Source organism: Staurois parvus, unplaced genomic scaffold (assembly GCF_062004578.1).
Source record: "Staurois parvus isolate SC_StPar_1 unplaced genomic scaffold, SC_StPar_1.0 ptg000147l, whole genome shotgun sequence".
NCBI lineage: Eukaryota > Metazoa > Chordata > Amphibia > Anura > Ranidae > Staurois > Staurois parvus.
The window spans coordinates 26,146,134-26,173,305 of NW_028317943.1; the positions used below are offsets into that span (position 1 = coordinate 26,146,134).

At 43.0% G+C, this 27,172-nt stretch overlaps 1 protein-coding gene across 4 annotated transcripts in view; it reads right to left on the reverse strand.

Moving 5' to 3' along the window:
- RASSF3 (Ras association domain family member 3) overlaps window positions 1-27,172 on the reverse strand; it is a 229,176-nt gene that overhangs the window by 3,329 nt on the left and 198,675 nt on the right. For all 4 annotated transcript variants that reach the window (XM_089674160.1, XM_089674161.1, XM_089674162.1 and 1 more), the window contains 3 exons: window positions 17,990-18,097; window positions 11,386-11,650; window positions 5,098-5,213 (listed from right to left, as the gene is read on the reverse strand). In XM_089674160.1, coding sequence (XP_089530286.1) covers window positions 5,098-5,213; window positions 11,386-11,650; window positions 17,990-18,097 — 489 coding nt within the window. The remainder of the gene's footprint in view (window positions 1-5,097; window positions 5,214-11,385; window positions 11,651-17,989; window positions 18,098-27,172) is intronic.

The window sequence follows — 27,172 nt, forward strand, 5'->3', positions numbered from 1 at the left end:
AGCAGTGCACCCACCTGTGCCACTCTGCAGTGCCACCTACCTGTGCCACCCACCAGTGCCCGCCCACCAGTGCCCGCCCACCAGTGCTGCCAGTCAGTGCCACCAGTCAGTGCCACCAGTCAGTGCCACCAGTCAGTGCCCAGGGGTTGTACCAGTCAGTGCCCAGCAGTGATGCCAGTCAGTGCCGCCTATCAGTACCCATCAGTGCCACCTATCAGTGCTGAATATTAGTGCCGCCTATTCGTGCCACTTCATTAGTACTGCCTATCAGTGCCCTTTAGTGCTGCCTATCAGTGCCCATCAGTGCCGCCTCATCAAACGCACATCAGTGAAGGAGAAAAAATACCTGTTTGAAAAATTTTATAATAGAAACAAAAGAAACTTTTTTTTTTCTCAAATTTTTTACACTTTTTTTATTTTTAGCGCAAAAAGTAAAGCGCCCAGTGGCGATTAAATACCACCAAAAGAAAGCTCTATTTGTGAGAAAAAAATTATCAAAATTTCATATGGGTACAATGTTGCATGACCGCGCAATTGTCAAAGTGCGGCAGCGCTGAAAGCTGAAAATTGGCCTGGTAAATAAGGGGGTATAAGTGCCTGGTAGGCAAGTGGTTAATATGCCAAAATAGATTATGAATCACAACAGCATTTGTTATAGATCAGTACAAAACACAATTACTGAAAACACACCAACATGAAAAACGTGGGCAAAAGCTGAACAGCTTTCCATCAGATATCAAAGCCTGCAACCATTGCCATAGATCTAAAAATACAGTTACACATTGATTCTGTAATATCTTCCAGATCGGAGAGTAACACTGTTTTCCAAGACCTCGTTCATGCAGTGTACATAAACATACCCCTGTGGAGGGCTGTGTGTACCCACAATGGGATGCACAAGTGTTCTGTGCATCTTTGTGCAGGCAGTGCCATTGCTGACAATTAGGATGCAGTGGCTGCATGAACACAGGCACCGATTTGAATCTGACATCTGCTTGTAGCAGTGCACCTGTATGTAGGTTACACTGGGAACAGTGACTGTGCAGCTGCTGCGGTCCAACTGAAAGCAATGGGACTGCCTGCACAGGAATGCACGTGAACACCTGTGCATCCCATGTGGGAGTACACATGGCCTTCCAGAGCAGTACATTTATGTACGCCACATGTGAACAAGGCCTAAACGTCATTCACTTATATGTACATCTGTAAGCCCTGGTTCACATTGTTCAAATTGCATCCGAATTCGCATCAGTCAAATCACATGACAAATCACATCCAATGATTGTCAAGGGAAACGGTCTAATCATTGCGATGCCAACAAAGTGCACTACTTTTGCAGATTTGGAGTGTGACTCGCATAGACAACTATAAAGTCGCACTGCCATCTGACTTTGAAATCATGCGACTTCAAGTGAAGCCGCACAATTTCAAACTCAGATCTAGTGTGAACCAGGGCTTTAGTCACATATTTCACCAGTTGATGGCTCAGCAATTGTTGAATATGCACTGCTCAAAAAAAATTAAAGGAACACTTTGAAAACACATTAGATCTCAATGGGGAAAATATCATGCTGGATATCTATACTGATACGGGCTGGGTAATGTGTTGGGAACATAAGGATGCCCCACCGTTTGATGAAAATGACCAACCTACAGAGAAATGAATTCAAAGACACCCCAAATATCAAAGTGAAAAAATTATGCAGCAGGCTAGTCCATTTTGCTGAAATTTCATTGCAACAACTCAAAATGGTACTCAGTAGTTTGTATGGCCCCCACATGCTTGTATGCAGGCCTGACAACGTCAGGGCATGCTCCTAATGAGACGATGGATGGTGTCCTGGGGTATTTCCCCCCAGATCTGGACCAGGGCATCACTGAGCTGCTGGACAGTCAGGTGCAAGCTGGCAGCGTCGGATGGACCAAAACATAATATCCCAGAGGTGTGCTATTGGATTTAGGTCAGGCGGGCGTGGGGGCCATTCAATGGTACATATCCCACCTGGGAACACCACCTTTATCAGCACTTTATATGGAATGTTATAAACACTAATCACAAACTTGTGTGGACTAGTCGGCCATCAAGAACTTTGTTTAGCCGTTTTGGTATTTTTCATCAGCTATAGAGATTGTTTACGTATACCACTGTCAAGCGCCGTTTTCAGTCTTAACTGAGGATACTTTCACACTGAGTTTGTAAAGAGCTTTTGCGTTATAAAAAGTGCCTGAAAAGCTCATGAAAAATGCTTCCCTATGTATGTTTTCACACTGGGGTGTTGCGCTTCCATTGCGGTGTAAAAACTCCTGCTTCCAGTATCTTTGGAGCATGTTTGTGCAGTTAACCGCTTCCTGTCCACCCTATAATAGATATACTGCTACAGGATGGCACGGGTGCACAAAATCACTTATATATACACGTGATTTTGCATTTCCAGATAGGGGGCGTGCACAAGGGAGGAGAACTGTTAAACAAAGCAGTTCTCCTCCCTAACAGGTCATGCACACTGCTTTGCATGCAAAGCAGTATGCTTTCAGTGAAGCACACAACAGACACATAGTAACATTCCCAGCAGTTAACCCTTTGAGATCCCCAGATGTTAACCCCCTTCCTGCCCAGTGCCACTAGTACAGTGTCAGTGTTTTCTATTAACACTGATCACTGTATTGGTGTCACTGGGGATGTCAGTGACACCCCCAGTGTCAGAATGCCTGCTGCAGTCCTGCTGTAAATCGCAGATTACCATTACTAGGAAAAATTTAAAAAAAAAGAAAATCCCAGTATATATGCTGCCATTTGTAAATGCTATAACTTTCATGTAAACCAATTAATTTACATGTACCGTATATACTCGAGTATAAGCCGACCTGAATATAAGCCGAGGTACCTAATTTTACCACAAAAAACTGGGAAAAACTATCGACTCGAGTATAAGCCGAGGGTGGGAAATGAGGCACCCCATTATTGGTGTCAGTGGAATAGTGCCCCATCTTTGGAGTCAGTGGGAGGAATAGTGCCCCATCTTTGGTGTCAGTGGGAGGAATAGTGTCCCATCTTTGGTGTCAGTGGGAGGAATAGTGTCCCATCATTGGTGTCAGTGGGAGGAATAGTATCCCATCATTGGTGTCAGTGGGGGGTGTGGAGGAATAGTGCCCCATCGCTGGTGTCAGTGGGGGGGAGGAAAAGTGCCCCATCGTTGGTGTCAGTGGGGGGGAGGAATAGTATCCCATGATTGGTGTCAGTGGGGGTGGAATAGTGCTCCATGATTGGTGTCAGTGGGGGGTGGAATAGTGCCCCATCATTGGTGTCAGTGTGGGGGGGGGGGGGGGGGGGGGAGGAAAAGTGCCCCATCGTTGGTGACAGTGGGAGGAATAATGCCCCATCATTGGTATCAGTGACACCAATGATGGGGCACTATTCCTCCCACTGACACTTGCTGACCCCTGTTCCAGTATGGTGCTGCTGCAGCAAGCATATGTGGTTGAAGCAGCACCTAAGCACGGCACACTTACCTGCATCTCCTTCACTCGATTTTCGGGGGGCCGCTCAGCTCCGCCTCCTCGCCGGTGAGAAGGCGGAGCCAATCACCGGTGAGCACATCCAGTGGACGAACCGAATGAAGGAGCAGCCGCGCTTCCTGGACTGGATCGTCGTGGGACCGGAGCCAGGTAAGAGACAGCAGCCCCCTGCCCACCCCTGTACTTAGTTTCCCTTCTGTTCTGTCCCCCTGCTAGACATCTGCAGACGTTGACTCGAGTATAAGCCGAGGGGGCCGTTTTTCAGCACAAAAAATGTGCTGAAAAACTCGGCTTATACTCGAGTATATACGGTATTTGCAATTTTTTTTTTCCACAAAGACGTAGCAGAATACATTTTGGCCTAATTTAAGACGATGATATTTTAATTTACTGGACTTGTTTAATAGCAAAAAATCAAAAATATTTTTTTTCTAAGAATTGTCTGCATTTTTTGCGCTATAAAAAAACCAAAAAAAAAAAACAAACACACACACAACAAAAACACTGCACAGGTGATCAAATACCACTGAAAGAAAGCTTAATTAATGGGAACAAAAAGGATGTAAATTTCATTTGGGTGCAGTGTTGCATGACTGCGCAATTTTCAGTTAAAGTGATGCAGCACTGCAACGCAAAAAATGGCCTGGTTATGAAGAGGGGTATATCCTCTGCAGGGCAAGCGGCTAAAAAAAGCCCCCAAAACACCTCTTCCCATTGAATTCAATGGAAAAACGCCTGAAAACAACTCTGAGAAGAGTTTCTGGTGCAATTTTTAAGTCGTATCCATAAAAAAAAAAAAAAAAAAAAAAATAAAAGCATGGCAAAAAGTGCATAAGTGTTTTTGCGGCGGACCAGTGTGAACGTAGCCTAAGGGATATTTGGTATAGGTTCTGTGGGGTGATTCATCTTGAGGCTGCATGCTCACATGGGCGTTTTAAAGATTGAGCAGAATCCCTGCGATTCTGCCTGCATTTTCAAAATGCTCTGCTAACAGGACAAAATTGCAGAACTGTATGTTCCGTTCCGAAAAGGCGTATCGGTTCTGCCACGGTTCTCATGCAAGAAAATCACATTGCCAAACGCGGCAAAACCACATTGTGAAGCACGTCGAACTTCTTTTGGGCAACAAGCTTCACATGATGCGGCCTGCTGCAATTGCAGTGTGATTTATTGTGCTGCAAAAACGCAACACATTTTCAGGTGCTATTAAAATGAATTGCACCTGAACATGTGGTTCTGTGATTTGTCATTTTAGCAGAGCGTTTTCAAATCAATAGCTGGTACAAGTAAAACCATAATTATTTCTTACCTCATCTGTGGGCTGAATTATGAGTGTTTGTTTTCCTTGCTGTGCACCTACATTTTATGAGGTTATACTGCTCCTTGTCCTGGACTACTCTGCTGTTTAAATTGCTATATCAGAGAAAAATCTATGCCCTCAATTGTATATGCTGCTAATGTACTGCATCACTTTTATGTGTCTTTTGCACTATGTACCAACCAGACCTGTTTATTATTTTTTTAACAGATCTTTTTTATTTTGCATAAAGTAGAAAACCATACAAAACCCTAATTTCTTACCATGACATCTCCAGTTTCATGCTCTCGTAGTACAAAACTAAGGGTTTCAAGATTCGGCCCAGCAACCAGACGAAGATAGAGGGGGTGCTCTCTGTCAGATAACCTGCACATGTAAACTGTGGAGGGAACAAAGAAAAGTATTAAAGTGATACAAAACCCAGGACCCTGCATTCACTATATCTGGTCTCCCATAGTACACAGAACATGGAAATGCAATCACTTTAGTAAATATAAACTAAATACTTTTCTCAGCAGTTAGAGCAGTCTTGTGACTTCAGCAAAGCACTGGTTAAAGCTTGTAGGAGGAGTGTTCTTTCTGCTCTAGGAGGATGAGAAACCCCTGACCCTCTGTCTGGGCAGTGCCGATTGGCCCTGTGCTGATCACATACACTCTCCGAAGAAAAAAAAAACAAAACACACCCCTCTATAGCAATACACACTAAACTGAGCATGAGCATGTGACTATGGATTCAGTTTATCAGGTGATCATTTCAAAAAGGAGGGGCAGAGAAGAAAGGATCAGTCTTTTTACACAATGCAGAGGATTAACCCCTTACGTTCCATAGTGAGTATAACAAGCATACTTTACTGCATATACAGACTGATATTACTGTTGTGGGTTTAGTAACACTAACTGTAAATGCGGTAGTATATACAGATCCCATTCACTTATGAACATTTATCAACAAGTCTTCCCCAAGTGTGGGTACTCTGTCAGATTCCTTCTTGCCTCTCATGGTTGTTTTGCTTACTGCTTTATTTTGAGCACATATATTTCATGCAGGTAAAACTTCCTGCAATGATTACAAAAGAAGCAATGAAAGTAGAAATGGGTCTGCCTGGAAAACCTGAATGCAGGTTCTTAATGTCAGTACAACATACAGAATTGTAATGACAAAATCTCCAAAGCGATGTAATAGACAATAATTAAACATGAGGGATATCCTAAGATCAGTTTAAGTATAGATTCACCACAGTCTGAATAGATTCCAGGGAGCAGGATATGCTACAACCCTATTGCAGGCAATCCTGCAGTTTTCCCTATTGGACAGCAGCAGTTAGGGGAGTCTGACAGGTATTAATTTTTGCCGGAGTGTGCAAGCAAATGTACATTAGGGTGGACCGCCAGAAAAGTAAATAAACATATTACACACACACACACACACAGTATATTATATATTTATTTTTTTCCTTCTGAATGTGTCCTTGACTTCAGTCTTGGTGTGTGTTGAGTATTTCTTTCAGATAGGTGAAGCAATCCAGTGTGAAACTCTGGCAATGGGCAGGAGCTTCCTGTGATCAAGGCCAATCACTGCTTTCTCTTCCTTGTGTATGGTGACCAGTCTTGTATAGGTCCCCTCCTCTAATATTCTGCAAGCAGCCTATAGAGGGAGGACCTCCTGGATCCCCTCCCACAGCTCTGCTCCCAGCACAGGTTGTGTACACACTATGATGATGCCTCTGAAAGCCAAGTTATTACCTTGTAAAAGTAGCAGAGGCATCATCATGTAGCCATACCATTTAACCCTTTGACTGCAGAGCCATGCCTGCATATTTTGTTTACATGTTTAAAAGAATCATTTTAGGTCTGAAGATTCTATAAAACCCTCAAGCCATTACATATTTTGTGAAAGCAGGCACTTTAGAGAATAAAATAGTGGTAGCTCACGGTTCAATTACCATCTCTATGCTGATGACACGCAAATCTGTCTACCCCTCACCTCACCCCTTCAGTCTCCACTCGCATCACTAGCCTACTAAGTGACATATCGGCTTGGATGTCACTACACTTCCTCAAACTCCATCTTTCCAAAACTGAGCTCTTAGTATTCCCCCCAGTCCGTGCCCCCTCCCCTGACTTCTCCATCAAGATCAATAACACAATCATCAGTCCCTCCCCTCATGCCAGGGTACTAGGTGTAATCCTAGACTCCCATCTGTCCTTCCAGCCCCAGATCTAAAATCGCTGACAAAATCTTGTAGACTTCACCTCCGCAACATCTCCAAGATACCACCGTTCCTAGCCTCGGAAACCACTAAGCAACTTATTCGCTCCCTTGTTAAATCTCGCCTTGACTATTGCAACTCCCTCTTCATTGGCCTACCTCATCGCAGGCTATCCCCTCTTCAGTCCATCATGAATGCTGCTGCCAGATTCATCCACCTTACTAACCATTCCATATCTGCCATCCCTCTCTGCCAATCCCCCCACTGGCTCCCAGTTGCCCAACGGATAAAATTCAAAACACTAAAGCCGTCCAAAACACTGCCCCAAATTACATAACCGATCTTGTCTCTAAATATCACCCAAACCATACTCTCCGCTCCTCGCATGACCTCCTACGCTCTACCTTATCTCCTCCTCCTCCTATGCTCGTCTCCAGGACTTCTCCAGGGCATCCTTCATCCTCTGGAACTCCCTACCTTAATCTATCAGACTATCGCCTACTCTACTTACTTTTAGGGGATCACTGAAAACCTCTCTCTTCAGGGAAGCCTATCCAGCCCTCTGCTAATACTGGATTCCTCTACTCTTCCAACCACTCCATCTCCTACAGTTATTACCTATTGTACCATTAACCCCTCCCTCCTAGATTGTAATTTCTCTTGTATTGAACTGTATCGTTACTGTATTGTCTCCCACTATAATGGGAAGCGCTGAGCAAAACCGTTGGCACTATATAAATCCTGTATTATAATAATAATAATAGTTCCAATTTGTTATTGTCATACGATATTAGCAAAATGGTTTAGGAAATACAACATTTCAGAAGGAAAAAAACAAAAAGCAAAAAACACTAGGAGTTGATGTTAATTTTTTTTCAAAAAACAGAAAAGATGTCGTTGAGCCAAGTAAATAGATACCCAGCATGTCAAATCTTAAAACTGCATACGCCCGTAACATGGCTACAAACTTTGGTACTCTATTTTCTATGGCTGATGCTTTGGGTCATCTGCCTCGAATTAGTGCTCTCATTCCAGCATGCATGGCGATATGCAACATGAGTAATCTGCAATTTTGAACGTAGGAACCCCCGATGAATACATTTTCATTTGTAGTGCATGTATGTGGGGGTTAAAAAAATTGGGGGGGGGGGAGATTTTAAGTGCTTGGGTTGAACTTTAATTTTATTACACTTATTTTTACTAAACATTTTTTTTCCCATCACATAGGGACAAAAAGCCCCCCATGTGATTCAACTTTTGGAAACAGGTTAGATCAGGTATGGGACTGAACTTCAAAAACAAAAACCCACCAACAAACATTTCTTTATCATTCAAAGGAGGCAGAAAAGAAATGCAAACAAGATCTAAGTACTACAGTTTTGAAAAGTATGACAAGATGCGTTGCATGGCTGAAACGACCATTTTAAAAGTGGAAGTATAGTCAGGTCCATAAATATTGGGACATCGACACAATTCTAACATTTTTGGCTCTATACATCACCACAATGGATTTGAAAATGGATTTGAAATGAAACAAACAAGATGTGCTTTAACTGCAGACTGTCAGCTTTAATTTGAGGGTATTTACATCCAAATCAGGTGAACGGTGTAGGAATTACAACAGTTTGCATATGTGCCTCCCACTTGTTAAGGGACCAAATGTAATGGGACAATTGGCTTCTCAGCTGTTCCATGGCCAGGTGTGTGTTATTCCCTCATTATCCCAATTACAATGAGCAGATAAAAAGGTCCAAAGTTAAATTTCAAGTGTGCTATTTGCATTTGGAATCTGTTGCTGTCAACTCTCAAGATAAGATCCAAAAGAGCTGTCACCATCATTAGGCTGAAAAAACAAAACAAACCCATCGGAGAGATAGCAAAAACATTAGGCGTGGCCAAAACAACTGTTTGGAACATTCTTAAAAAGAAGTAACGCACAGGTGAACTCAGCAACACCAAAAGACCCGGAAGACCACGGAAAACAACTGTGGTGGATGACTGAAGAAATCTTTCCCTGGTGAAGAAAACACCCTTCACAACAGTTGGCCAGATCAAGAACACTCTCCAGGAGGTAGGTGTATGTGTGTCAAAAGTCAACAATCAAGAGAAGACTTCACCAGAGTGAATACAGAGGGTTCACCACAAGATGTAAACCATTGGGGAGCCTCAAAAACAAGAAGGCCAGATTAGAGTTTGCCAAACGACATCTAAAAAAGCCTTCACAGTTCTGGAACAACATCCTATGGACAGATGAGACCAAGATCAACTTGTACCAGAGTGATGGGAAGAGAAGAGTATGGAGAAGGAAAGGAACTGCTCATGATCCTAAGCATGCCACCTCATCAGTGAAGCATGGTGGTGGTAGTGTCATGGCGTGGGCATGTATGGCTGTGTCAGGGCAGGGCTGTGGAACGGACAGGTAGACCTAGTGGCCGGTTCACGCACTGACAACAACCACCACCAACAGACCGAAGTCCCTCAGGGCGCGGAGTCCAAGTCCCAGGCTGCCCTTCACCAGGGCCCCTGATGGTGGGGATGGACTTGACGCAGCCAGGAACCAGGTCGCGGGCCCCGAGACACCCCGGCTGCGGTAATGGCTGCCGCCAATGGCGTGTAGCTGGTAAGAATGACAATAGCGTAGTCAGGCAGGCTGGGTCGGCAACAACGGGACAAAACGGTACAGAACAGTAGACAAGAATCACAGGTCACGGGCCGGGTTCAGCAACGGAAGGTCAGATCAAAGGAAAACACAGAAAATGGTCTAGTCACAAGCCGAGTCAGATACCAGAAGAGTCACGAGAGTATACACAGAGCTGTAGCAACACAAAGACACAAGTGCAAAGAGCATGTGCGGATCACAGGCTTATATGTACTCAGCCACACCCCTCTGGGGGATGGACCTCAGAGACCTGAAGGCATAAAAAGACTCCCACCATGCTCTGCAGAAACCCAAGATGGACGCCAGTACATGAAGCCGCACAGTCTCTGGGAAAAGGTAGGACCTTGACAGGCTGCCAATGGAACTGGTTCTCTTGTATTTATTGATGATGTGACTGCTGACAAAAGCAGCAGGATGAATTCTGAAGTGTTTCCGGCAATATTATCTGCTCATATTCAGCCAAATGCTTCAGAACTCATTGGACGCCGCTTCACAGTGCAGATGGACAATGACCCAAAGCATACTGCAAAAGCAACCAAAGAGTTTAAGGGAAAGAAGTGGAATGTTATGCAATGGCCAAGTCATTCACCTGACCTGAATCCGATTGAGCATGCATTTCACTTGCTGAAGACAAAACTGAAGGGAAAACTGAAGGGAAAATGCCCCAAGAACAAGCAGGAACTGAAGGACGTTGCAGTAGAGGCCTGGCAGAGCATCACCAGGGATGAAACCCAGCGTCTGGTGAAGTCTATGCGTTCCAGACTTCAAAGGATTTGCAACCAAGTATTAAAAAGTGAAAGTTTGATTTATGATTATTCTGTCCCATTACTTTTGGTCCCTTAACAAGTGGGAGGCACATATGCAAACTGTTGTAATTCCTACACCGTTCGCCTGATTTGGATGTAAATACCCTCAAATTAAAGATGACACTCTGCAGTTAAAGCACATCTTGTTCGTTTCATTTCAAATCCATTTTCAAATCCATTGTGGTGGTGTATAGAGCCAAAAATGTTAGAATAGTGTCGATGTCCCAATATTTATGGACCTGACTGTAAACCCTCCTATTAGTTTCAGCCAAGGCAACTGCCATCTCACCTCTGATCTACACCTGCCATGGTACTGCACACGTAATTAGTTATGACACCAAACATTTGATGGTTTGACATTTGGTTGACAGCATGTGACCCTTAGCATTCCAGGCATGCCTGGAATGTAACTTTTTTTTTTTTTTTTTTAAACTGTTAAAATGATGGGTTTAGTTCCACTTTAAATAGAGTGCGCAAAAAGGACTGTAGGAACACAAACAACTGCCTTTGTGCTAGGTTCTTCAATGTGTCTCTAAAGCCAAAAGTTTTCAACAAGCTAGGAATGGTTTATTATACTATTTGGGAACATTTCCCATCACTTTCTGACTTAGAGACAAAAGCAGAGGCAATCTCTCCAGAGCAAGGGGAAATCTATTCTCATACAGCTGTCACTGGAACAGGTGCTACAATCGAAACAGTTCTCTTCGCCCCCTGTCCTGGTGACAACTAAAATTTTGGATTTTCCATCATGTTCGTTCTTGGTGAAAATGACCACGAAGACAAATAGTACACATTAAGTGCCACCTCTAGAGTCAAATGCACTTAATGTACTTCTGTTATATGCAAACAATAACATAGAATAGTATTATTTAGTACCTTGATCTTCTTTCTGACAGTGTTTATAAAGTGCAAACTTGGCAGGATTGTCAGCAACCATAAACTTTCTCAACAAGGCCTCAATGACTTCCCGAACAGTGTTGGTACTGCTGATATGTAGAATGTTTATACTGCCTTTGGGCATGTAGAAGGCAGTGTTACTTCCATTGGCATGGCTCTGTACATGTGTTCGTGCCCGTACAGTGATTGGTCGTCTTAGTTCCATCTGTACTTTTATAAAACCTGTATATATGCCATTGGAATTCTGCAAAACAAAGCAAAAACAAAAAAAGCTATTAAATATCCAACAATGCAATTAAATCTTCAACAATGCTATCCAGTCAGGAAAAGCAATGCTTTAGTTGACAAAGCATACTTGAAAATGATCAACAGTACATAATTTCCTCTTAAAATGTTTGTTCTTGGCAAATGTTGCTCAGTACACTGTCATAACAAACGTGGATGCTAAATGGGGAAAAAAAAGGATTCTGAGTTACATATAAAATCCTTTTCCTAGAATACATTCCCAGACACTTGTTCTTACGGTTAGACTATTTAGCTATACAGCTGCCCTCATGTGATTCAACACTGGCAAACAAAGCTGCAAGAATAGCCCCAGCATTACCCACCCATTCCCTGCAAACCCAAGTTTAAAAGCAAGCAATACAGATCATAGTCGATCATTAACAGGGTAGAGGGACTTGTGTTCTGTATTGTACTCCAAGAAAAGGACTTTAGAGGCAAGTTGAATCTCTCTCTCATTATCGTACATTACAGGACACAGGATCTTAGTTGTGGTGTGTCCAAAAGCAATGCAACTGAGGAGTTAGCAACAATGCAACACACACTAAATGGCCTATGAAAACAAATGGGCAGACATCCACATGGCAGCCATTCTTACTTTGGGAAACAGGTGCCTGGTGCCAAAAACACCATGAAGCAGTGACAGATCTGGTAGAAAGTGTAGGCTCAGATGATGTCCTTGTACAGGCAAACATTTCCCCTCAGCCATTGGTCCCTGCACATCCCTTCTGTAGTTCTTTCTACAGGAAGCAGTGATGTAATTGAGCCCCACTTGCAGCGGTGCGTGAACCAGGACTCTGACACGTTCAACGTGTACAGGTCTAGTGTACCTGCCTATATTCACTACAATTCCTTGTGTTTGATGAAAACTGTAGCTTTTTACTGCACAGAGGAGAGGATATGATGTAATCCCTGCTGTTATACCTCCTCATTGACAGGGCAGATCTGTTATCTTTTGAATTACAGAGATGAGGTCATGAAAACAGTTATCGGTTAACTCACTTTCCAGGATGGCTTACAAGTAAGGCTCCTTCCACCTAGCACAAGAAACGCACGATCCACATTTAAAAAAAGCATACAAGTACACAGTCCTCAGTCATCCCAAATAACCGAAGGCATGGAATACATCTATTATAATTAAATAATTCTACACAAAAACATAGGGTGTGAAATTGCGCCGTTCTGGAAGATTCCTGGAAAATGAGTTAACAGGTAATAACTGTTTTCCCAGGACATCTTCCAGGACAGCTTACAAGAGAGGACAAAATAGAACTAACTGGTTAGGCGGGACCACCACATGCCTTGTAAGCTTCTGAGATTGCCAACTTCATCCACCTGGCAATGGTGTTCTTAGAAGCGCCCTTGTTTGTTCCTGCGAATAAAACAAATAAACTGGAGATGGATTGCCAGTCTTTAGTGTGCTTGATATATGTACAGATCTCACAACAACCTTATTGAATCACCTTTTTTTGTATTGCTGGAGTTGTTGCAAAAGGAGGGAATGATAATCTCCTCTGACCGATGGAAGTCAGAGTCAACTTTAAGAAATGCCGGATCCAGAGTTAAAATGATCTTACCTGGAAGTACTACACAAAATGGTTCTGCTATGGAAAGAACTTAAATTTCGCTCACCCTCCTATCTGACACTATAGCTACCAGGAGCACTGTCGCCCCATTATGGGGCAGTCTTTCAGAGTTTCGAAGGGTTCCTTACAGAAGGCTTGTAACACAAACAGAAAGATCCTATGACAAGCATATAGAAGGAGTGGGCTCTCATGTCCTATGGCTGTTAAAAACCTCTCGATTAGGAGGTCTTCAATCAGGCGTAGGGGTAGGAAGCTAGAGAGAGCTGCCATGTGAAATTTTAGGACTCTTGTAAGACATACAAGACTGCTGGGATGATAAGCCCAGAGATTGTTTTCTTTGTGCCATTCACAGAATCATTTCCATATTTTGTGGTATATAATATTGGTAGAGGTCTTCCTGTTCACTAGAATAGTTTCAATTACTTTTTGGGATAATCCTTCCTTTTAGGTATAATCCTTCCTTTTAAACAGTTCCCCCTCAGAAGCCAGGTCGTCAGAGAAAGCTGGGCCACTGACAGGTGATTCACCTTATCTTGGTGTAGGCGGTTCTGAGCATCAGGAAGCCTCTAAGGTTCTGTCACATTTAGGTTGAGCAAGCCTGAAAAACCACATTCTCTAAGGCCAATAGGGGGCAATGAGAATCACTGCAGCAGCAATGTACTTAATTTTCTTGATTACTTTTGGGATCATTCACAATTTCCATTTTCCTTGTTGCCAACATATCAGCAGATTTCCCCATTTTTCTGTAAACGGTTTGAAAATCCTCTCACGGTATGTCTGAAGACCATCAGGGATTCCAGGCCTGCTTTCGTTGGAAAATCTTTCGTTCCCTTTCGTTGGAAAATCTTCTGATCCAAGGAGTGGACCAAGCTCCCTGGGCCAGATGGTTGTTTATGAGAGCCCCCAAGTCCCATGCACTTGCATCTGTGGTGCCTGCTAAAAGGCTTTGCCTGTGACTAGAAGCACCCTTTTGGCAGATTCTTCAGATTGAGCAACCAAATGCTGATTGTTTGACTGATGAATAACCACTTCCGTAGTCAGAGATTCTTGCTGAAAGCATGAAGTTTTGGAACGGCCCATGTGGAACTGAACCCACTGTACACCTGGGGTGGCTGCAGCCATTAGCACCAAAATCCTCACAAGATTTATTTATCCAGCAGTGGATCTTTAAGAAGACATCAAGAACTCCTTTTCTTACGTGAGAAAGATTTTTCTATGTTGATCAACCATCCTAGATTTTGAAGGTGATTGACTGTCAGATCTAGATTCTTCTGTACTTCTGCTTCTGAGTCCGCAAACAGAAAGAAGTTGTCTAAGCATGTAATGATCTGGGCACCAGCAGACCTTAGATCCTGCAAACTTCTGCCAGAACTTTGGTGAAGATCCAAGGTACGGAAGATAGACCAAAACGGGATTGCACTGAAAAAACTGAATCTTCTGCGGTCCTTTAACTGTGAATCAGAGAAACTTCCTGGACTCTTGGAGGATAGGGATATGTAGGTATGCATCTCACAAATCCAATGACACCATGAAGGCTGCTAGTGTTAGGCGATCCCTCTTAAAGTATATTGACTCCATTTTGAACATTTTGCACCAAGCAAAGGTGTTGACCCATTTTAGATTTAAAGTAAGACGATATTTCCCGATAGGCTTTAGCCTTAAGAAAAGGTTTGCTTTTGTTTGGTCTTTTAAAAGAGGCATTACTAGACATCCTACTGGGGGGGTCTGCCATCGAACTCTATCCTGTACCCCATGGCAATGAGGTCCAGGATAAAGCTGTTGGTGATTGTCTGTCACTGTGTGAGGAAGGACCCCAGTCTGCCCCCCACCCTGGCAGGCTGAGTCATTATGGCTTTTCCTTAGATTGGGCAGGGCTGAAAATGCAACCCTTTCTTTCCTCCCCCTCTGTCGTACTGCCATAATTTCTTCTGATCTTGCGTGCCATTATTTTTGCTCTGTGGACGCCTGAAGAAACAAACATTTCTCAGACTGCTGCTTCTTTAGGATAGGAAATCTCTTCTTTAATCTGCTGATCTTTCTGAAACTGACCAACTCTTTCCCAAACAGATACTCTGCAAAAGGGAGAGCACATAACTTAGCTTTGGAAGTTGTGGTGTTGTTCCATGTTTTCAACCAGACTGCCCTTCATTGCTTCATTAACAAAAGCCCCAAATTTTGCTGTGAATTTAATCAGTTTGGTGGAAGTGTCAGCAATATATGCCACAGCTTTGTTAGGAGTGGGTAAAGCCTCCAAAATCTCCTCCCTAGGGGTATCCCTTTCCAGGAAAGTATGGGGCGGCTTCAACCAAAAGGTCCAAGGTTTTGCCACGCACATGGAGGCTGAAGCTGGCTTAAAGTTTACTGCATAAGCTTCCCATGCATGCCTCAGATAACCTTTCACTTTTCTGTCCAAGGATCCGGGTTCACTAAAGGATCCGTTAAAGGAAAGTTCCAACTTTTTAGAAACTTTGGATAAAGAGGCGTCCAGTTTGGGACATTTGTTCCACAGACTAGTGTCTTCTTCTTTAAAGGGGAATCTCCTCTTTAGATTTTTTTGGAAACAGGACTCTTTCTGACGCTCCTGAATTATCGCATTTTTCAAGGCTGGGTGTAAAAGGAAAAATGGAAAAGGTTCTGACTTGCTTAGACTGAAGGCCTGCGTACAGTTGATCATGAATTGAGAGCACTTTATTTTCTTCAAGTTTCAGCGTGTCGTAGATGGCTTTGAGTAGTTCTGTTTCCTCTGAGGGAAACAAATCTTTGTAAATTTGGAAGCTTTTTCTTCCTTTAGTTCACCTTCTTCAGATTCCAAAGAAGAATTGGAATCTTCTTTCAGTTCTTCTAGGATGCCTAGTTCCTGCGATACCTGAATGGGTGCTAAAGGAAGTGTAGCAGTACAGGCGTTTGAGGTACTAGGAAGAGGGTCCAAAGCTGAGATGTTATCTGTCCTCCTTTGCATAAGTGACCTAAAGGACTGGATAGATTGCATCATTTCTTTCTTCATACTATCCATAAATCCACTTAAAAAGGACCCATCTTTTTTGAAAAGACTGTCCAGACAACCTTAGCAAAGGACTCTCCCTTCCAGCTGGAAGATTAATTTTTTTTTACAAGCCAAACATATTCTCTTGTGCGGGTCTTCCTTGCTTTCCCTTTGATCTTGCCCTTTGTCCTAAAAGAGAGGACAAAAGGCGGTAAGGATCTTAGAGGGAACACTAAAGGGGTGCCAAAAAAACCCATCAGGTTCCCCCAACCAGAAGAGACCGCCACCAAAGAGAAGAACCGATCCTACATGCCGGCTGATCACCACCTGTGATTGACTCATGTAAAACCAGAGGCGGGGAGGACACAATCTAGGAGACTGCCCGCCACCTATCAGAGAATGCCACAAAATGGGGTAATCTTTCCCAGGGGACGCCAGTGAGGGAGAAGAATGCCCTGGTGCCCCCCTCCACCAGGGGGTAAAGAGCGAGAAGCCAAATAACTTCAGCTTTACCTTAGGGTCAGGGTCTTGAGGCGCCTCCATGCTCACCCAGCCAACTTGGACATAAACAGATGGCACCCGATGCCATAACGCTGGCTCTTATTTTCTGTGATGATGATCCCTGCCCAGCGCTGTGGATCCTGGCGCCGCCATCAGGGACAGTGCGAACTGGTCTGCTCCTGCCTTCAGGCCAGGCTTTGGCAGCCTTAAGATTGCCATGGACTGACTTCCTCTTGCCCGAAGTCACTTTCTCTGAGCCGGAAGTGACGTCATTGCCTGCGCCTGCAGTCGGAAGAGTACCACGATTGGCCGCATGGATGAATAGAGCACTGTGGTAGTTCAGTGAATCTTTCTGGCAATATATCTGCTTGCCCATACATCTTGTACCGGCAAGCAGATATACTGGCGATCAGCATATGCGGATATAGGGCTAAAGGTAAAAAAACAAAAAAAAAAAAACTACCTGCCCAGCGCCCTGAACTACATGTCCCGGGCGTCAGGCAATATGAAACCAACATCCCTGGGTTGCAACTCCAGGTACGGTTCTCCCAAGGCGCAGATGAGTCCTAACAAATGGAAGCTGTAGTGGCTATAAGCAGCTAAAGGCTTGACAGAAGAAGAATTAAAAGTATTAGGAAAAAAGAAAAAAACAAAGAAAAAAAATAAAAATATATGTGCTTCTTTCAAAACAATAGGATGTAGTCTGTAAATCGAACAAAAAACTGAGGATTGCTGGGAGCGGGAGGTGTTTTGCTAGGCCTGTCACGATAGCTTTGTGTGCCAGTGTACAGTCACTTGAATGCAGCAGCAATAACTGCAAAAAAAAGTAACTTGGTCTATTTGTTCTCAAACAAAAACTAAGATACTTTACTGCACTAACAGCCTAAATTACAGGTAAGTGTTCATAGCAGATTCTGCACCTTATGCCTTTAGGTAAAAGCAGTGTACATTTATAGACATACACCATTTATTCATTCAGAACAGCAAAAAGAAGGTAATCTTTGACACTGTTTAGACTACATGACAACAATCTCCCCAGACACACACACTTCCACAAGAGCTCTTGAATTGGCATGCTGGAGGACACTACTTGGAAACTAAACCCAGCCACTGGCAGGCCATTGTCTCCACGACAATGACAAGCAGGATGATACTACCTGTGGGAGAACAACTTAAAACATGCACTTTTTAAAATACAAATATATATATATAAAAAACAAGAGAGTTTTACCAGTGTCATCTTTAATTTGTCAGTAACTGCTGCATTGTAAAGCTGGATCTTCTCTTTGGTTTCTTCCTTACTGAGGTACGACAACGGATCTCTTTCCTTTTCAACTTCCTAAAAGAAAAAAAAAGAAAATAAAATTTTTTGCCGAAATATACGACAGAATTAGGTAAAAACGGACACATGTATTGGTGACCTTATGAAAGACATGCACTGGTTGCCAAGGGTATCTTAATAGTTAAAGTGGCCTAGGCATCAGGCCCTCCCTACCCCCTCCCTGGAGCATCCTGGGAGTGCTGAGGATCCCAAATATGTTCAGGAGAGCATTTCTTGTGAGATTTTGAATCCTTTCATACTCATTTCCCCCCACCCTCCTGGGGGTATCAAGTTCTGTTTTTAAGGAAGGTCTGTTTTAATGTTAAAAATAGATATTTACAGTCCTCCAAAGTGAACTCCAGGAAAATTGCAAAAAGTTGGCCAACAACACTGTTACAACTGACGAATTCGCAGCTTTGTAGGCCCTCTGATCTGTGTCTCCTCATTCATATATGCAGTAATGCCATCAGTCATCACATCACTGTCTACTCTGGAGGCAAGCACTGCTGGGAGATTCAATAGGTAAGAGTATTTTTTTTTTTTGTGGGGGGGGGGGGTAGGATATGACACCACGGTGGCAACACTGCATAGGGTAGATCAGCCTGCAGATTGTTGCCGCCAGGATGAAGTTAAAGTAATGGGCAGGATCACCAGGTATTTTTACTCTACGAAGACATTTTGAACATAAACATGGAAAACATGTAAGTCATATTGGGACAAAGTCATTTTTTGTTTAAGCAAGATGTTATACTTTACCTGCTCTGTGCAATGGTTTTGCAGAGAGCAGCCATGATCCATCTCCACTTGGGTCCCCCACCAGTGCTCCTGGCTATTCTCCCCCCCACTGAGTGCCCACCATGATAGGCTGCTTGCTAGGGAGGCCAATGGCTCCTGCTGCTGCCTCTCAGCCTATGGGGAGGAAGAGAGCAGAGAGAGCCACTGTCCTCGTACACAACACTGGATCAAGATCAGGCTCAGGTGAGTATCAGGAGGGGCAGAGAATGCATCAAGGTAAAAACTTTCAGCCTTTAGAACCACTAAGATTTTTTTTGTTTTGTTTTTTGACTGACTAAGGTAATATCAGTTATTGCAGGCTACTACTTTGCATACAATGTATTCCACTGTATGTGTAACTCTAATTCAGTGTTACACTGTACAAAAGGGAACTGCAAAATTCTGCTTTCAGAGCTGGACAGCTTCCAAAACAACATTTGTTCTGACTCCACAACTACTCCAGCAGGCCAGAGATATAAATATAACACAAGCACTTACCCAAGGCCCATATATAGTCTGAGGCTGTGATCATCTACTCAGCCTCACTGATTTCAGACAGGATTCTTCTCTAAAAGCTGTGCAGATATGAAAACACACTAGTTCTGCATGAGATTGAGGGGAACCTGCTCACAACAATCTCCTACACCAAAACAAGAACCTCTTTTGTATCTATTAAAACATATCAATGCTGGAAACTCAAGTTTCCCCACTTTAATTATTTTTATTACTCATAACCATGAACACACATTGAAAATCGCTAAAGATCAGAAAAAAAGGGGGGAAAAAAAACTGATATGTTGTGCACTTAAAAAACACAACAAACAGCACATTCCCTCCATACAGCACAAATTCAGAATACTTTAAACAGTATTACCAGCTTCCTCAGAAAGCAGCACATACCAGCCATTTGTCACCTTGACATTTTTATACAACAGGTCCAACATTTACTAGTACACTGGAGACAAACCACAAAGTTTATGGTTGTAAGGCTATATAGTGCCCCCTTTATGTCAGAAAGACACTCCTGTGCAAGTTTCCCCATAAGCAAGCAAAACAATGCAAACTGGATAGTCAGTGGGCAGCAGCAGGGAACGTTCCATTTTCTGGCTTTATGGTCATTATGCTTGCTTTTTGTATAGCCTGGCATGTGCCACAAACTTCTTTAAAAGCTACATATACAAATAACACACCACTTTAAAAACTCTAGGCACAAATACCATTTAAGGTCACACACACATGGGGCCCTGTGCGATTACATGTGAGAACCGCAGGGCCAATCACTCACAGGTTATTACTACATGACCAACTACATAGGAGTGGTTGCGATTAGCTGCAGAAGCTGCATCCCATTACTTTCTAAGGGCCGTCTCCTACACCTAATTGCACACTGCCCCATTCGTAAGTGTGAATGAGGCCTAAGCATGACCATACTCATCAACTTTCAATCAGCAAGATGGTGACCAAAAACAGTACTGTTTATACGCAGGGCAAAAAAGTGGGGTCACCAAACTGTACTATCGGGCACAGGAGTGCAGAGCACAAGAATACCTGAACAGTGTTAATATTTGAGCATGTAAGACAGTGGACACGCATATTTAAGCATACCATATATAGTTCAATTTTGTGTTTTGCGGTTTTCCTGCAGTCTAGTTTAATAGTTCTTTCCATAGTACCTAAAACAGATTGCATAAGGGTGTATTTAATGTAAGGCTGTCATGGGAGAAATATGTAAGCTTTTTCTTCTGCTACTGAAATAGGCCAGAAAAAGCATAAATCAAATGAAACATAGAACTCAAGTCCCAGAACTTGAAGGGCTTCTGCATGGGGGAGAGGTGCAGAACAAAAAAAAGTTCTTATACTGTACTGGCGAAGTTGCAGTTGGAAGCACATTGGCTGTTACAGGCAAAAAAAACAAAAAAAAAAACCCTTCCTGTAAAACACTTTTACCATATTAAAGTGGCTGTAAAGGTTTAAGGTTTTTTTTAACCTTCAAAAAACTGTGCAGCAGCCCCCCGAATACTTACCTAGGCCCCATCAAGATCCAACACCCTCTCCAGGGGCTCTTCCTCATTGGCTGAGCCAGCAGCAGGAGCCACGTCAACCAGTGAGCCAATGAGGAGTGAGCGGGCCCAAGTCGTACTGTGTGTGAGAGGCTTTATGAACACGAGCCTACCCTGACTGCCAGCCGCGGTCGGCAGTCAAAAGGTTCTCATCCTGAACGTGATTCTTCCGCGTTCGGGAGAGGGAGGTTTAACCTCACCTAAAATGTGGCAGCTTCTAAACTCTGCTAAAAGCCTAGGTATACATGGGGACACAGGCTTTTATGGAGTTGGAGTTTAGGAACCTTGACAAAAAAAAAAAAAAAAAAAAAAGCCAAAAAAGGTTCCTAAACTTGAGTTTAGGAGCTGTTCGTGTACATGAAGCCTGAATGGACACCCAGAGAAGCAGTACAGGAGCAGGAGGGAGGGGCCAGGAGTGCCGGTGGGGGATCTGAGAAGAGGAGGATCAGGGCAGCTCTCTGCACAGAACATGTAAGTATGAAATGGTTGTTATTAAAAAGAAAAAGAAAAAAAAAAAAAAGCTGTCCTTTTATACCACTTTAATTTCATAATTTTCATTCAACTAAAAAAAGTTGGACTAATTCATCAAGGCTGGATTTAAACTGACCATATATGGGTCGAATCTTGGCTGGTTGTGCAGGGACTGGACAAGATTTGAACCATGTATGGGCAGGCTGACTGTACCCAATTTGATTGTTGTATAACATGGGTACAACCAGCCTGTTTGGTTTTTACATGTGACTATTGCCAGTGGATAACTAGCAATAACAACGGAGATCTCCCGACAGGGGTGGCTTCCTGTTCCCTCCCAGTGGGATGATACAACAGCTCTGTGGAAGGGATTCCCCCATCAACACTGACTGTTCGGCATCTGGGCAAATCCCATCATTTTTGGGATCTCTGTAGAGCCTAGACCGGCTCAGACGGTGACGAGGTCTTTAGCCTACTGTCAGCTGAAACTGGGTCACCTGAGTGCAGAGCTAAGTGCACCCCTATGCCCCAGAGAAGTATGGCCAAAAGAGCTTTGACCCTACTTCTTTAATACTTTCCAACTCCCCTGCTAGTTCATTGGTCCTGAAACCAGGAGCCACTGAATAGAAGAGAAGTTCTCATCTTGTAGTACAGAGACACTCTTGCAGACCGAGGACCATTTAAGGACAGATGCACCTCCATTACCAATCGATGCATAAAGCATTTTTGAGCTGGCATGATAACCCATTTAATTGATGTCCTCAACCCCTACATCAGTGTACAGGCTCAGCATTTTGCATATGGGATAGCCATCAAGTTCATTGTAATATTCAAAATTTTGGCCGAACACTTGAATTCCTATTGTACGCCATACTCAAATATACATAAAGCACTAAAAACACTACATATAGCTCCTGCAACATACTATGCTAGTCATACACTGAAGGCAGTTGTAGCTGACACCCCCCCCCCCCCCACTGGTTTCATGCCAACCCAAATCTGGACCAAAATGTTAGCTGGATAACCTTACTTAAGTGCAAATGCATGGTTATCAAGAACTTACCCTGGCGAGGGGCAATATGTTCTTTTCCTAGCTATATTTGGAAAATGGAAATCTTTTCTCCCACCTGATGAAAACATGCAAAGCATGCATGAAATCCAATCTTAAAGATGCATATAAACACCATGTAATGCAGTTAAACATTTATAGTGGACCTGCACTATAGAAGATACAGACCTAAACATTCCCATATATGTGTCTCACCTGTGTATTTAGCCGTTTGTCTGCAGGTAAGCTTTAACAATATACTCTGAATATTTGTACAGTTTTAGGTTATGGATATTTATCTCATGCTTGGTTAATTTGTCCCCACAATACACAATTTACATTAAAACCATTTGTTATGATGCAGCAGAATGTCTGAAAACTATCCGAGAGTTGTAAAGCATGAATCAGTAGCACATGATAAAGCATAACACTTCCTCTTTATGAAATCACTATGAAAAAAAATTCCAAGCTCAGTCTATGACACAATGTTACAAAAAAAACGATCAGATAACCAGCACAATGGCTATTCCCTTTTTTTTCCTCCAACTTTTATTAAAGATGACAACTACACTATCAAGCACATCTATGATGTTGATCATTGTTTGTATTTCAGATTGTAGAAGTATTCAAAGAAAAGCTGCACCTCTAAACCTCTTACCCATTACATTTTTTTCCTTTTGGACACTGATGAGGGAAGCTGATGCAAGGTACAAGATGTTCCAATACCCCTGGAGAGATGATTCAGTCCCTCTGCTCACATACAGCAAAGAACAATGCATTGCACATCAAAACATTCCTTAGGCCTTTCCCTTCCAATGACTGTTCAGGAAGTTCTGTTGCTGACCCACCTTTCCTTCATCCAGGAGAGTCTCCTGTGGGAGGTTCTAGCTTTTGTGGCATTATTTCTCTAAAGAAAAACCCTCACAAATCTTTCCCAGTAACATCTTAGAAGCATCCCCCCTCCCCTAGAATTTTGAAATATTTCTAGTGTATTAAAAATCATGAGGGATATTTTGGTGTTTAGCTTACCAAAAATGTAGCTCTTCAATCACAAAATACATCTTTTCTTCAACTATCACTACATGAGCACAAACTAAAGCACCAAAAACACTGTTTACATGTAAAAGATGACTTATGGGAATAAAAAATAAAAATTAAAATACGTGTAATCCACACACACACTGATTCTCTGGCACAATTCATGAACTTGTATTTTATGGGCACATTTTTTATGAAAGTAAGCAAGGCTGCTAGGATTTATGTATGGTGGAAAAATTCTCTCATCGATATCTGTGCACATGTTCTTACTTTGTTGCATGAAATTTTGAAATCTGAAGCTTTTGAAGGAAAAAGAAAAGTTGTCAAAAATTGTAAAAATGTGTTATAAACTTAATCCTTTTCAAAGGAAAAATATTAGGTATAAAAAGAGTCACTCCTTCCATATATTAAAAATATTTTCCCACCTGTCATCCTAATTAATACAGATCTAGAAGGCCACACACAGACCTAGGATGATGTTCTAATAGATCATAGAATCATGTACGGAATTCATGAACAGGAATGTTTTGATTGAGGAAATTGCATTTATGTAAATGAAAAAAAAGGCAGGCGATGAACCACACTAGCAGATGCTGCTACATTTGTCTTACTGGGGAGCAATAGTGGAGGCCCCCCAAAAGTAGCAAGCCTTGCAGGGTTGGAACTGTCCAGAGATCTAAAACTGGCTAGATGTTACAGGGGAAAGCAAAATTAGCTTAAAGCTGGGTACATACCATCAGTTTTTTTTCCTTCAACCCAGCGAACTGAAGAAAAAAAAAAAAACCTGAAGGAGCTGCTCGCTGTACTAACAATCTGATGTTGGTACAATGATCTCCCCGTTGAGCTATTGTGTTCTGACAGGGGGAATGCCCCCCCACCAGTCAGCGCAGACAGGCAGGTGTACACACTAGCCCGAATGTCAGATGGTTTCTATTGAACCAGCCAATATTCAGACTGTCTGTATGGGGCTTAAAGTGGTTGTAAAGGCTGAAGGTTTTTTACCTTCATGCATTCTATGCATGGAGGTAAAAAACCTGTGTGTAGCAGTGCCCCCAGCCCCCTCAAAACTTACCTGAGCCTCATCGCAATCCAGCGATGTGAATGACAGCCTCTGCTGTTTTGGGTCTCTGCCTCCTCAATGGCTGGCACAGCAAGCAGGAGCCATTGGCTCCCGCTGCTGTTAATCACGGCCAGTCAGTCAATCAGGAGAGAGGGGGTTGGGAGGTAGGATCAAGCTGCAGCTCCGTGTGTGAATGCACACAGAGCAGCAGGTGCCCCCATAGCAAGCAGCTTGCTGCGGGGGCACCTGACAGACAGGAGGAGTCAGGAGAGCCTGTGGGGGACCCAAGAGGATCCAGGCTCCACTGTGCAAAACCACTGCACACAGTAGGCAACTATAGGTATGTTTGCCATTTTACTAAATAAAGAAATAAAGAATTCCGTTTTGAACATTTAGAAATGCTTTTTAGGGTGTTAGTAATACCAACACCGAGGCTTAAAAAAAATACCGTACTTTTCACTCCATAAGATGCACTCCCCCCCCCCCCCCCCCCCCAGAAAAAAATGGGGGAAAATGTCTGTACGTCTTATGGAGTGGCCAGCCTAGTATTCCCGCCGCCGAGTTAGAATACTGGGCCGGCCGCTCGGCTCTACTGTGAAGAACAACCAGCTCCTCCGTCCCACCTGTTCCTCTGTCCATCGGTGGTCAATATCTTCAGTGTGGGCACCCGGCTGTGACAGCTAGCGGCTTCACAGCCAGGCACCCACTGCGCATGCGGGAGAACTGCTGCGCTTTGTGAATGGCCCTGTAGTCTTGTGGGACCGGTCATCTGTCCCACAAGATTACGGGGGGGGGTTCAAGAGGACAACTATGCGGAAGTGGGAGCGGTTACCTGTCAAATTCGTGTACCTGTACCCCCCCCCCCCCCCCCCAAAACTGTGGTCATCTCCTGTACTATGTCCGCAGTCTCTGGTCATCTCCTGTACTATGTCTGCAGTCCATTGGTTCAGAAATTTTTTTTTCTGTTTTCCTCCTCAAAAATCTAGGTGCGCCTTATGGTCAGGTGCGTCTTATGAAACGAAAAATACAGTACGGTACATAAAAAGTAGTAGAGCATATATGAAGGCTGCCATTGTTGGCCTCTCCCTGAAAATTATAGATGCCTGAAAGTATCTGACTTTAACACTTCTAAATCTCATACATATCCTTTTGTCCACAGCCTGTAGACCATCTAATACTCCTGAGGAAAACCACAGTTCTAGTTATCCAGACACTGCTGACAACACAGCCAAACAAGAATATATCTAGATCAGAGACAGCATCCCCATGTAGTTGAAGACTAAAAATACACTTTGTTTAGCTAGCATTCAACTCTATTTCGGGGGGGGAGTGTTTCAAACAAAAAGACCATTTTAAGAAAAAGAGCCCAACACTAAATATACAGAATAACTCTGTAATGCCTGTTGGGCACAAAACATTGGCGGCATAAGCAGAGAGGACGGCAGCACAAACACAAAATAGAATGACAAAGCTAACCACACATTTATTTTCAGCATAGCTGCATGACTCAAAGCATGTTCCTCACTTCAGAGTAGAAAAAGGCAGTATAAAACACAAATATGGAAATCTCACCAATCATATCAAGGAGCACAAGATATTATAAAAACCCTTCGGTGCTCTAGCAGTACGCAGGGTTCCAAGTCTGCATCGGCATTCACCAGCGCTTGCAAGTACTGCATAATTTCCACAAACATGCCACTCTTGTGTCTGTGGAAATATGGCACAAAAAAACAAACAAAAAAAAAGCACTCAAAGCAGAAGAAATTGGTGTTGACAAAAGTGTACAGCCCGGTCACTTATATTGGCAGCTGTAGGTGGCATCCCAGGCATGGGAAAGCACCAGGGATTTTACAGTCGAGAACTTGTAAAAAAAAAAAAAAAAAAAAATGCTCATGTGCAAGAGGCCTAACTAATGTGTCCGTTTTCTTAGGTATTCCTTCTAAAATGTATATTTAGAAAGTGGAAATGTTTTTAGTCATGCCTCTTGTAAGCCTCATTTTCTCCCCCCAAAGGAAGAGTTTTATATCCCAATTGCCAACTAAAGTGATGTGAATTTGTTATAGGAGTGTTCACCCAAAACGGTACATGAATTGCAGAGATATATCAGATTTAGAACATGAAAATAGCATGTGTTTGTGTATTTGAACACATTCTTCTGTGAGTTAGGTAGGCTTGAGGCCTAGAAGGTGGAATGCAAACACTGAAAAATCATACCAGACCTAAACAATCTACCTGGAGTGTCAGATACAGATGAAGTATTTTAAAAGAACAGCCCCCAGACATTTCCATTATTTACTCGACTTGTTCTCCACCTCCTTGTTCAAAGAATACAATTATACAAAACAATGGTGGACATTTACCCCCACAGGTTTCTCTGCTGTCTCTGCTACTGTATGAGAGATTTCCATTCACAGACTGTCCTAACAGGCACCTGGCACCAGCACAGGAATGATCCCCCTGGGTTTAATAACTTTGAGAAAGCATGTTTGACCTTACCTTTGTGTGGGTCAAACCTTGAGGTAAGAGGCAGCATTGGAAGGTGATGGGTCAATGTGATGGAGCACATCAGCAAGTATACACTGAGCACGCATGACATATGCATGTCACGGAACACAATACTTTGAAAAACAAATCCCTCACTT